We start from the raw sequence: 13,223 nt of genomic DNA, 5'->3' as shown, positions 1-13,223 counted from the left end.
TAAATTGGACTGGGGTTCATAAGACACATGTACTGTTCTAATCGTACACCCATCTTAAGCAGGTTTTATTTGTGCACAAATGTGAACACTGCCATGTAAACACGGCTTGAAAGTATGCACAATTATGGTAAGACATACAAGTGCAATATTTGTACATGATAGCACATTTGATTTGGTCTCTATACAGGTACATTTGTGTAGTAAAAAAGAGAATGTGGATAACAATGGAGTGAGAACATGAATTGTATTGTTTACTGCTAATACAAGATATAAACTTAGGCGAGTTAGCCAGGTATGAATGCTTTCCCAAGCATACTTTGATAATATCCACTGGAAACAGTGGTACAAGCTGAATTTCCAAAATAAAATGGTAGAGTTTTAAAGATTTTTAATTAATAAACTGAAACTTCTTGTGATTTTCTTCTCTAATCAATACTATACTATGAAATTCCTTATTTCAAGATATGCATACAAAGGAAACACAGCCCTAGAATAGGTAAGCTTATGCTTCTAAGAATCATGTAATTAAGGCTTATTTTCATACAAAATTATCATTCCTATTTTCATACCATCTCAGTCAGTTACAGTTACTGGTATTCCCAAAGATACTCCTTTAAAACATGTAAAGAACACCAGGTTTGAAGGCTGAGAGATTAAATGAACTGAATAATGGGAACCAATTTCTATTTTACTGAAATAAAAAACGGTAACTGAATCATTCACATACCAGACTCTTGACAACTTTCAGTAATTCTTCCATGACCACAGCAATCCCTTGATATCCCAGGAGTCTGCAGATCACTTTGAAATGAGGGGGGCCTACAAAGTTCCTGTAGTTGCTATAAATGCTAGAGTATGCCAGATTCAAAGCCTAAAGAGGAGGAAAACATAAGACACTCATATCAAATTAGAAGACATTTCTCCCTTCATTACAAGATCCATGAAAGAATCCTTTCATGGGGAATGAAGTTACATTTAATTTTTTAAAAAAGTAAAAAGATGCTTGAAATATACATTTAGTTAATAGCAAAGGAACAAACATAACAATTTTTGCATTACAATTAGTCCTGCAAATAACCTGGATCTGTGCCATTCAGGACTTCAAAAGTGATAACCAGACCCTGAATTGCACCCAGAAAGAAACTGGAAGTCAATGAAGCTCGTACAGCAGCAGTCTAACATGGGCAAACTGCAGGGCACTCAGAACTGTGTCCCCCACTGCATTCTAGACCAATTGTAACTTTCAGATGGTTTCAGGAGAGCACACTAGAGAATCTACTACCCTTATCCTTTTAAAAATGTTCTTGCAATTATTACTATATTACTAGAATGAATCAACAGGGACCACATTTAAAAACAAATTTGTTATATGTTCCCCTTTTTTTCACAGCTAGATTCAAAATATGGAAAGAAATAACAATGGCTCTGAGATTGCTAAAAGAATTGCACAGTTGAGAGGAAGTAGAACCTGGGTCTCCCCAGTCCTAATCTGACACTCTGCCCGCTACATCATTCTGGCAAAAACTTGGCACCTGAGTTCTACTGCTATGTATTTATAAGATTTTAGGGATAAAACAATGTAGAATATAAATTTGCCATTTAATAAATCTAACACATACTGTAATATACAGTAAAATCATTTACATATGTTGATATCACCCTAATGTTACAAAGACTGTGCTTTGCCACAAGAAACAGAAACCAGATACAGATAATTAACAGCACCGTGAAACAAGTTTCTTAAAAATAATAAAGCCCAAATGACCTAATGCAGTGTTTTTCAACCTTGGGAACTTTAAGGTGTGGACTTCAACTCCCAGAATTCCCCAGCCACCATGGTTGGCTGGGGAACTCTGGGAGTTGAAGTCCATACATCTTGAAGTTCCCAAGGTTGAGAAACACTGCTCTAATGTGACATTTCCCTCCCCCTCACTCCAATGGTTCAGTAATTATGTCACAAAGAACTGACAGTTATTCACTTGAATCACCAATGAAGCAGAGTCTGGCAAGAGGGCTTCAGCAACACCTTTGCCTTGTCAAGTAAGAAGAAAGGAAGTGAAAGTTGCCTTAGAACACTTAAGGCTACTCCTGAACAGATGCAAGTGGAAGATAACACATAGCCCTCATCATTAGAATCCCTGTAAACAAAACATCAAATAATGAGAACCCGACTGTGGAAAGGTTGTGGAGCAGCAACTATGAATCATGAAGAAATCTACTTGCTCACTTGAAAAAATATCATTATTCTTACTCAAATATTTATGATAACCTCAAAATTTTTACTCTGGGGAAATTAAGGTGAGTATGGACTTCTAAAACTTAATTTTTATCTATCTTTACTTATATGGCATTTCCTCTGCATTTTAGTACAATAATCTTTTAACACATACATGTGCAATAAGCCTAGTTGAAATAAGAAATGCTCATCTTGAAGCTTCAAAATAAAAATCAATACCTGCATTTAATGATTGGGTATACTAATCATAGTGCAACTGAGAAATGCATATTCACAGCATTTAGAACAATGGTGCAACTGGAAAAATAACATACAACAATTTCTCTGTATTATGTATCACGGTAATATGTCTCTCTTCATCTGATGGGTTAAATACAGTTCCATGTGTAACTATTGGCCAATATTGCTAATTTAAGGGGGAAATTCAGGGAAAAACAGTCTTCATATTTTTGTGCATCTGCTTTACTTTCTTGAATACTCAAATTAAATAGGCTATAATTATATATAAAAATATTCTGATTTTGTTTCATTTCAGTTTGGAGCAAAGGAAAAACCTATATTAACAAGATAGAAATTACAAACTGCAGAGGAGAATTTTGAGAAGTCAAATTCCATAAATTATGCTATTTGTATTATATTGAACCTTCACTGCATAACCTGACTTCCGGTGGAGGACAATATGGCGGAAGATCCCTCCGGCTGAAACTCCTCTGAAGCTGGAGCGTTAAACATGGTTAATTCGGTGTCTCAGGAATTTTTTCCGAGACATGAAGCATTCTCCAGGCAAGGAGAAGCTATCGAATCACATCACGTGTCTTCCAGACAGCTTATCGATCGAACGCGGGTCGTGAATGAACGGTGAGCAATCAGCTGGGAAGCGGGTGGATCAGCTTGTCGGCGCCGCGTTTAAAGCCTCTTAAAGACACACTACTTCCAACCACCCCACCTTTAAAATCACTTTTGTTGTAAGTTATTTAAAGAATTTAAAGAGGCTATCTCCACTACAGAAATATTTCTTCTCTTCGTTGGACTTTCATTATTTTCTGGGACTTTTAAAGTATGTTGTACTTGATCTGAAGGATTGAAATAAGAGCACGCGATCTGGAAGTTTTAATATTAAAAAAAAAGTTTTCTACACTTTTAGGAGACTACTTTTATCTATATTTTACTTTTGCTTTTAAAAAGGAAGAATTTTATATACATTTTTTTCCCCTCTTTTTTTCTTTGTGGAATTGAGAGAGATTTACCCTTAAGCTGTGGGAAAGTTTTGGTTTGGCGATTTTCACAAGTTATGATTGGCTGCAGATTCAATCCTCTTTTGTTTTGTTGCTAGTTTGAGAGAAAGCAAAATCTGCCAATTTTTCTAAGCTGGGATTGGTTGCTGATTCCCCCCCACCTGCCATCTTGCTGTTTGCTGTGGCTATCCAGTTACATTTGCATTTGGGAATTATCACTTTTGGCCACAAGAGGGAACAAAAATATTAAATTGGACACTATCGAAAGAAAGAAACAGCTTTCCTTTTTTCTTTTCTTTAATGTTTAACTAAGGGTGGAAAGAAGAAACAGAAATAATGGCCACCAAAAAGCATATAAGGCATGGATTTGGTGAACTTGACTGGATGAAAGGCATGTTTGAAGAGTATACTCTCAAAATCACACAAACTATTACTCAAAGTGTTAACCAAATATTTGATCTAAGATTTGCTGATCTTGATAAAAAGCTTGACCTAAAACTGGACAAAATCGAAAAGGAATTGGAAGAAGGAAATAAAAAAGTTAATGACACAGTTAACTTGTTGGAAAGTGAGAGGGACAAGAGTTAGATAAAGTTGTACCACTGGAATTGAGAGATAAAGAACTTTGTTTAAGGTCTAGGGAAATTTTTGAGATTAAAGGAGAAAATTTAATAAATATGATGGATGAAATAGAGAAAATTCTTTGTATAAATTCTAAGTATGTAACTGTATATGTTAAATCAAGAGATGTGTTGGTCTTTCAGGTACACTTTGATTTTAAATTTATACTGAAAACGTGGATATAACTATCGATAGATGACAGATAGAGATAGTTATATCCACGTTTTTGTTTTATTTATTTATATATATATCAAAAGAAATATCAGTAAGGATTTCAAGGAAGGGAAAGGATTATGCTGTTTTGGTAGATACTTTGAAAAAGAATAAAATCCTTTTTTGTTGGGAAAAATTAGAAGGGACAGGGTGAATTAAATTTTAAAATAAAAGAATAGAGTTAGAAGGCTTTATATCTTAGTTATCTACGTACATGCAACTGTTTAAATGTTTTTGTATAAATGATGAATATGTTATTGTTAAAATGTATAAGATGTTGTTATAGATGAATCTGGAAGATGAACAGGCCAAGAAAGATGGAAGGTCCCACAAATACCTACAGCAGAGGAATGGATTATCTAATGGACTTGATTTAAATGGCAAAATTAATAGTATTAATAAGAGATAATATTGTTTTTTAAATTTGTCTCCTTATGGCAACCCTTCTTAGATTACAGGCTTGTGGGGGGAAAATGAAAGTGTTGATTGTGGGTTTTAATAATTAAGTGGTTTGTGTTGATAGAAATAATGTGAGTTTGGATTAATTAGTGGTAAGAGATTAATTTTTTTAATTTGTATTTATATCTGTATGGGAGATAGTTGGAAGTCACTTTCCGTTCTATTCTATCTTCACTATTTTAGTTTTTGTCTTCTTTCTTTTAGTTCTATTTTCTATCTTTACTGTATTCTCTTTTTTGTTTTTAATTGCATTCTTAATATAATATAATAAAGTTCTTATTAAAAAAAAAAGAACCCTCACTGTGCTGTATTCTTACTAAAGCATAAGTAAGCCCCACTTACTTTTAGATTATGAATGTAATATTTCTGCAATATCGTTCAGCAATCAGTATCTTTACTGCGGTCAAAGAGCAGTACATAATAAACTCAATAGTATATAACAGGTTACAAATATATATAAAAAGAACAAACTATAAAATTAACTGGGCAAATCGAGCAGTCAGCTGCACATTTTGCATATGATGTAACAGAATTTAGCTATATTTGGAGCAACAGTCATGAATATCTGCGAATAAAAATTGTAAAGTTGATCAGAATAACCAAGAAATTTGCTTAAATGTGGGAGTTATCAACTTTGACAATGTACCAGCATAAAATGGGCAATATAATAACATGCGTTTAACAGTTTGGATAGCCTCTTTACCTCATGGGCAAAACCTTAGCCCAAGTGGGATACCTTTGTATCACCCTTCTTCGACTGCAGTTGAAAGGGCATCAAATCAAGCTACAGAGAATACCCTCCTATATTCAGGAACTGTAATTTAACTTAGGTATCTATCAGGTGTAAGGAAGGTAAACAAGCTGATCAGAAATATATCCTTGGGAAGAAGTGCTAGATCTGACTGGATATCAATATTAATTCACTACTTCAGCATTATTATTTCCTGTTTGTACCTGGATGTACAAAGTTGGGTTAAAGAAAATTCAAGGAGCACCAATTTTTGCCTATTGCTTTGGCCCAGGATATCACAAATTGTCAATAAGGATTTGAGGTGTCAGATCTACCAGGTCAAAGTATCTGAGGTGTCAGATCTACCGGGGCAAACTACCTGGCCCAGTACAACCAAATATTGGTCTCAATCCTACTAATGCTGGCCTCGTGGTGAAGAACCACATCTGAGACATAGCAGGGGACTTGAAATATGTTCATAAGAAATTTGGTAAAGAATTGAACTTTAAATGGAATTTCAAAATAGTGATACAGAATGAATCATTTTCCAGTAACTATGAATTAATTGCTTTGGATGAAATACTTTTAATTATGAACAGAATTAATTGTGCAAAATGTTGGTACATTTAGTTTGAAGCTGCTTTTCTTTTAAGTAAGAATGCCTAATCAGAAAGTAACATTCACTGAGAGATTCAGGTAAGAATGTGACAGAAAAAAGAAACCAAGAAAATACAGTGAAGCTAGTCTTAAGAGCTTTTACTGATAGAAAAAGTCTATTTGGAAAATAAATATGGGATGGATAATTTCTTTGTAACTGAAATTGGAAGAAAGTAGTAACAGAATTGATTCTGATTTACAGACCTATGAAAATTAACGGACTAAGTTAATTAACTTAAGTATGGATCCAACACAAGTGCTTTAAAGTTGTGAATGCAGTTAAGTGGTGACTTTCTTTTAATACGATCTCATTTTCTAGAACCAAGGACTAACTTTTCTTTAGAACACAAAATTCTCAAACTCCTTTGTTTGTGTAGAAACAGAGTTGTTAGGACAAAAATTGATCATTTTATCTGACAATAGAATAGTTTGATAATCAACCTATCTGCCAATGGAATAAGATAGTTTTCAAATTGGGGGCAGATAAAAGCTCCTTTCACAACTTCTAAATTCTCTAACCCCTCCCCCCTCCCCCCCAATTTATTGCTCATTGTCTTCGTAGTTGAGAGTTAAACTTATCATCAAAACAGAATTAAAGAATATATTGTGTTGACTGTTTAACCACAATGCCACTGCTCTTTCAGATAACTACATCGCACAAAATCTGAATTCAAGTTTAAAATTTTCATAATGAATTCCAGAATCTGACACTGGGGAGTTTTATTACTACAGAGTTCCTCTGATTAAACTTAAAGTCAGTTTCAGATGCTAAATATTCTTTCAACTGAACTTCAATACATTGTTTCCACTTCTTATTTGAAAAAAAATTATTGTTCCAGAAAATTATGTTTTGTTGTATTTCAATAGTCCTATTTGGGCATTCTAATCTTGCATGTGATTATAATCTCTTGAGGCAGAGCATGGATGAATGTGCTATCACCATGATCTTCCATAAATTGAAGACTGTCTAGAAAGCCAATGCTACTTGTTTAGAATCTGCACATGAACTAGATCTTTATTATCCAGAGTTTCAAATCAAGTAGAACTGATTGCATTTTGGAACCCTTTTTCGAACTTGACCTTACTGAAGATGGTGAAAGAGAACTATTTTCTGTTTTCCCCATTCTGATTCAAAAGTCTTTGAAAATTAGAAGACACAATTGGTGCTAATGTCAATTGTACAATTATACTCTGTTCAATTCAGGAAAGGAAAGGGAATCAGAACACACAAAGGGAAGAGGGAATGAGGCTCATAAAAGCCCTAAGCCTATAACTATGGACTTGTCTTTCTGAAAAGGAGCAATGTGTCTGTATATCAAGCTTATTTGTAGTATATCTGTTTTCAGAAACAAATAAACAATTACATTGCATAATTTATATTGCACAGCTATTCTTAAAGTGGACTTCACTGAAAAAAGTATAGACTGCACAGCTAAATACAATACGTAGCTATGGCATGCAATTTTTCAAGCACCTGCCATGCAAAAACAAATAAGGGAAAATATTAACCTTTGATCCATGTAGATATTGAGGCTGTGCATTGGGCTGCTTATCTCTCTGGAATTCCTGAGAAAATGGTAGTACTGTTCGAACAAACCTATGTAAACCAAACAAGGCAACACAATTCATAACTGTATAATTTCTTTTCATCCATTTATTTATTTGTTAGATTTATATCCTGCCTTTTTTTAAATCAGGAGCTCAAGGTGCCGTACATAGCACCCTTCTATTTTTCCATACAATAACTTAGTGAGGTAGGTTGGATTGAGAGAGTGGTAGAGACTAGCCCAAAGTCACCCTGTGAGTTTCCGTGGCTGAGGATGGACTAGCACCTGGGTCTCCTTGTGCCAGTCCAACCCCATAAACACTACACCAGACCTTGTGCCAATCCAACACTTTCACCACTACACCACACCAGATCCCATTCCTTTTTTAAAAACATCAGCTCCATATTATTAATAAATAGGTAGGTTATGAGAATATGACTATGAGATTAATGTGTTACATAATAGAAAACCATCACTACAAAAGATTAAATACGAAGATAAGTAGGGGAAGGGAAGACTTCCCAAGCTAATTAGAAATACATTATTTGCTTATAGCTGGAATGCCTTTCAGGATAAAAATAATGTTTGATGTTGATGCACTTACAATCCCACTAAGGGGATTGGTTTTGCTTTGTTTTCTGACACTATCCAGTGTGTACACGATGCACACTTCAAAATTTCACTCAGGTATTAATTGAGATTGGATTACATTACATAGACGGCTAAATCAAGATTTAGATTCTACAATCCACGTTTCTGACATACTGCTTAATGAAATGCAAGAGCTGGGACCTTGTTCTCTTCAGTTTTATGAAACTGGACTAGTTCGTACAAAGCTAAACATTCAGCCTGTTTTGTCACATCCAGACCTTTACAGCCTTCAGACACTGGATCAAGATATTGACAACCTCTCCTGTACAATGTAGTTATATATAATTGATGTAGTTATGTACAATTGAGTATCACCAGTATAAAACTGGAGTGGTACATGCCAAAACTGGAATACAATCCAACCAGGCCCTTCCATTTGTGCAAGACCTTATTCTACAGGGCACAAAAGTGAAAACATAACCCTTACATATAAAAAATAACCTATCATTCTCATTCCATGTTACGTGCAAGCTCTGGCAGAGCTGCTGCCCCTTTTATTTCTTGTTTACCCTTAATTCTTTGAATCTACCCGATTGTTCTAAAGCTTTCCTTTTACACAGCTTGTTCTAGTTAAATGACATCAAAAGCTCCATTCACATTTGCTCCCTCTGCATCTATAAACAGTGGGGCTATTGTATGAAAACTGTAGGCTAGAAAAGAACACCATGTTCTACATAGTATGAACAATTTTAACAGCACAAGCACATATATAAAAATGCACACAAGAGATCACACAGAAGTATCCAGTAACTGCTTGGAAAGAAGCTGCAAAAGGCTAGGAAGCTACTGATATTTTATAGGTCATTCCCCAATATTTATGCCTCAAGCCAACTGCTATTATTCAAGCAATGAGTACTGAGGGAGCTGAATCTCTTTCTTGAAAAGGATTACTTCAAATACTTCAGAAAAGAAAATTAGAAGTCCCTGTCCACAAAAGGCTCTGATATAAAGAATCATGTCTTTAAAAGCTCAGAGTTAAATCAGTTACTGCTTAACAATAACATGGACATGTAGCTACCGGAGCAAATTTTATTATTATCAGAGTCATGAAATTAAGCACAATGTTTAAAAACAAATATTTAAAATTGTCACACTAACCTGTTAGTGGACCCATTGTAGCAGTAATTGGGAAGGAAATCATAGTTCAGTTCCCAAAAGACGTGAAGGGTGATTCTTCCATAGGGAGCAGATACATTATGGTTGGCTTCTCTGAACATAGCATCAAAGCTGTCCAAAGTCATATATCTGCTGAGCAGCTTGTGTGTCATCTTGTTTATTTCTACCAATCCATCCAACTCCTGATAATTTTTTATGGGTAGATAAAGGTCACAAGGAGAGAAGGAAATAGACAATCAGAATCTTCTTAAAAAGCAAAGCATTAGATCTATGTTAGTGACCATGGACATCAGAAAAATGTTTATCTATACTGGAATTAATTTTGGCCTTCTTACTTCAAGTGTACATAATGGACAAAGAGCCAGAACCCCAAATCATCTTTGTGGCAACAGATTTAAATACATGATACACTGGCTTCCTATCTAACACCTAAGTTCCTAAACACAGAATAGCCTACACAGTGACACATTTCAATGCCTTCCCCTCAGCTGCACTAGAAGATACAGGAAGATTCTTTTCATGGATTATTTAGGTCCTCGCAGTGATGGTCAAATTGAAATGATTGATCATGTTCTTCTCCATTGCACATATTATTGAGACATTTGCAGCACATTTATTTACTTTTTACTCATAAGGATACCAGGCTCTACAAATTAATTTTATACCCATTTATTACTTTTGGACATTACATATAATATAGACAAATTCTGTGAAGCAGCATATATATATATATGTAGTAAAGCATATAAACTGGGTTAGTTAATTATATTTTGATATTAACACCTAGATATATGAACTTTTTATTAGATATCAGGTTTAGTATGTGTTATTATGACTGAGATGTTGTGATATTTTACAATAATATTTTGTATTGATCATATTATAGCAGTGTATTTATTATTACTACACGAGTGACTATTGACAAGTATAATATATAAGGTCGATTTTTTTCCGATGTTTCTCTTTCTTAATTAAACTGGTACTAATACTCAAAAAGTTTTATAAGCCTAGCCTATTCCAAAAGCCAAATATTATGTGACTTCTTAGTATAAAGATAGAAAAAAATCCATCTATATGATTGGAATTCCTATAGCACCACAAACTAACTAACTAACTAACTAATTTATTAATTAAATAAATAAATAAATGAAATATATATCCTTCTATGTAAAGATTGCAGTTGGTGGCCTGTTAATTTTAGGGGATGGATGGATGGATGGATGGATATTTCATTAAAGAAATTTTTAAAAGAATAAAAACAATACACATTTTGAAACAGAAAAGTAAAGAAAGTAAAGAAAAATAATAAGTAAAAAAATACAAAGAAAGAGAGAAGGGAATGAAAGAAAAGAAAGGAAAAGAAAAAGTTACAAAGAAGCGGCTTCCGGTCTTCTTAACAGCAGTTACAAGTACATTTATATTTTACCCTCTCTCCCTAAGGTTACAACATACTTTCCTTCTTTCTATAGTCTACCCTTTCTAATCATCAAATCCATAAATCACAAGTTCATTTTTTTATTTTTCTGCAAAAAAGTCCATAAGGGGTTTCCAGTCACCACACCACAAACGTATTTCCAACAGCAGTATACAGGGAGAATACAAGAAATCTCTATATTTTATTTATACAGATTTATGGGAAAAACTCCTTAGACTCCATGTGTTACAAACCAGAATATACACAAGGATTTCAAGGAATCCTAAAATTAACAGGCCACCAACTGCAATCCTTGCACAGAAGGTTTAAAGAAATTACTATAATTGGACAGAGTTACTGACTACTGTTTAGAGGTAAAGGGCAATCTGCAGTGCAGCCTTGACTCTGCTTGACACTGATGTTGAACTACTCTGGAAATGAATCCCTTCCTAGATTTCAACTTCTTCCTCCACTTTGCCGACAGATGGCCCTGTGTCATCTTACTACAGCCCCCCTGTGTAGGCAAATGCTAACTGCTTTCCTGGTTCCTATATACAGAATTTATTCTCTCTGCCCACCCTAAGTTCAATCGACCTGTCCTGTGTGTCAAGTGAGGCAATCCCCTAATTAATACCTGGGTATTATCTAATTATATATTACTTATAATTATATGGTTGTGATATCTGTAGCTTTCAAGGTCTCTGGCCTACCCTGATATTCCCCTTATGAAAAAACGATACAGACTCTGGGTCCAAGTGAGAGAGCAGCAGCTCATCCAGCCCAAGGGCTGCCACTGAACCATACGACTTTACTATGGAACAGTAAAGAAATGTATACTTTCAATGCTGGCAGGTTTAAAAAAGGCAATGAGGCAATGATGAAACACTGGGCATTTGTATAGCTTTCAGTTTTCCTCAGTCCCACTGGGGAAATGGGCGTGTGGCTGTTTCTTAGCTGAGGCAGCTTTCATGCCTCACATGCAGCGGTTCCTTTGGAAGGGGCACTCAGCTCTGCAGCCCAGGATGGAAGGCACTGAAGGCATAGAGCAGTGATTGGAGGATGTGTGTGCCCACCATAGCATACTCCAGCCATTCGGAACAGAGGCGTTTATGGAGGATGGACTTATGCACAGCAGGTGGACCACACTGCCATGCTTATGCTGGCCAAGGGGGAAAAACAATACTGATGACCTAGAGCAGGTAGAGGTTGCCTTTCTGGCAATCTAGGGTGGGCTGAGAACAATGTTACTGTTGTTACCCACCCAAAACAGTAAGAAAACCATCCTCACATTGAGGCAAGCAAGAAGTGCAGATCAGCTCTAAGTCCTTGAAGAATGACAAGAGGAAAACTGGGGGAACTCCAAAAGGAAGTACAATTCAGAGATGACTGGAAGTAGCCTCAAACTGGTCATTCCCTCTTTTTTTCCTATTGTCATTTTGCTGGTTATCAGTCAGATTCAAGGACGGGGAAAGTTTTTTATTCCTTCTGAACCAAATGTTTCTGAGCAAGTAAAATTCAGAAATGGGATGGTAGTAAGGACAGAAATGGATTATTTCTTTGCACGGCTCACATTGCTCTCCTGCATTAACTCTGGTATTAATAACAACTGGCTGAAAGAATGTTGCCATATTTTCTGTTAATTCCAGACCCAGTGGGAAATTAAATCATCCTAATGCTTTTCAATACTTACTACAATGGAGGTCAAATCTTCACTTTCAAAACGTCCAATTGCCAATTCCATTGACTTGTACATAGCTGCTGAAATTCTTTGAGTGATCAGGCGATTCAGATCAATTGACCGACCAAGAAGCTGAAGGAAACAAACAACAAACAAAAAAATGAAATGAAGTTGTTATATAACTATACCAAATCTGTAAGAACAAATGTCCTGAGCCCTACATATGTGAAGGTAACTTTGGTTTGTGCAAATGTTACACAAAAAGCCTGGAGAAATTTTTCTGGCCCACGGTGTATTCCTGAAGATGGAAATGTCATTTAAATCAATTAATTCTATTAGCTCAACCATGTTATTTTTTTTACTTGTACCAGCAACCATGCATTAAAAATAGACACCTACCCAAGTTACTTTTGATGGGTGAAGTGTAGCAAAACAACTGGCAAGTATGACAAACTCAAGTAATTATTCACATTATATACTAAATTGTGACATGTGTAGGCCCAACATGATGTCAAAACCTGGGAAATAGGTTAAACTCTGATTAAGGTGGATCATTGACACACTATCACCAGTCTTACTTTCCCTAACCATAGATTAGCTGAGCATGGATTGGTGGAGGGTTTACCCTAAAGTTAACTTCACTTAATCATCTCCGGACAAAGAGGT

At 35.3% G+C, this 13,223-nt stretch overlaps 1 protein-coding gene across 3 annotated transcripts in view; it reads right to left on the bottom strand.

Annotated features, from left to right (window-relative positions):
* The window catches only part of CYFIP1 (cytoplasmic FMR1 interacting protein 1), a 54,796-nt gene that overhangs the window by 8,729 nt on the left and 32,844 nt on the right, over window positions 1–13,223 (bottom strand). For all 3 annotated transcript variants that reach the window (XM_015890160.3, XM_007439792.4, XM_025174151.2), the window contains 4 exons: window positions 12,570–12,689; window positions 9,448–9,647; window positions 7,661–7,748; window positions 728–871 (listed from right to left, as the gene is read on the bottom strand). In XM_015890160.3, the coding sequence (XP_015745646.1) occupies window positions 728–871; window positions 7,661–7,748; window positions 9,448–9,647; window positions 12,570–12,689 (552 nt within the window). The remainder of the gene's footprint in view (window positions 1–727; window positions 872–7,660; window positions 7,749–9,447; window positions 9,648–12,569; window positions 12,690–13,223) is intronic.

The sequence above is a fragment of the Python bivittatus genome, unplaced genomic scaffold, assembly GCF_059951505.1.
Source record: "Python bivittatus isolate LINGU-HERP-01145 unplaced genomic scaffold, Pbiv_v1 ctg000350_np1212, whole genome shotgun sequence".
Classification (NCBI taxonomy): domain Eukaryota; kingdom Metazoa; phylum Chordata; class Lepidosauria; order Squamata; family Pythonidae; genus Python; species Python bivittatus.
This window is presented reverse-complemented; position numbering and strand designations above follow the sequence as displayed.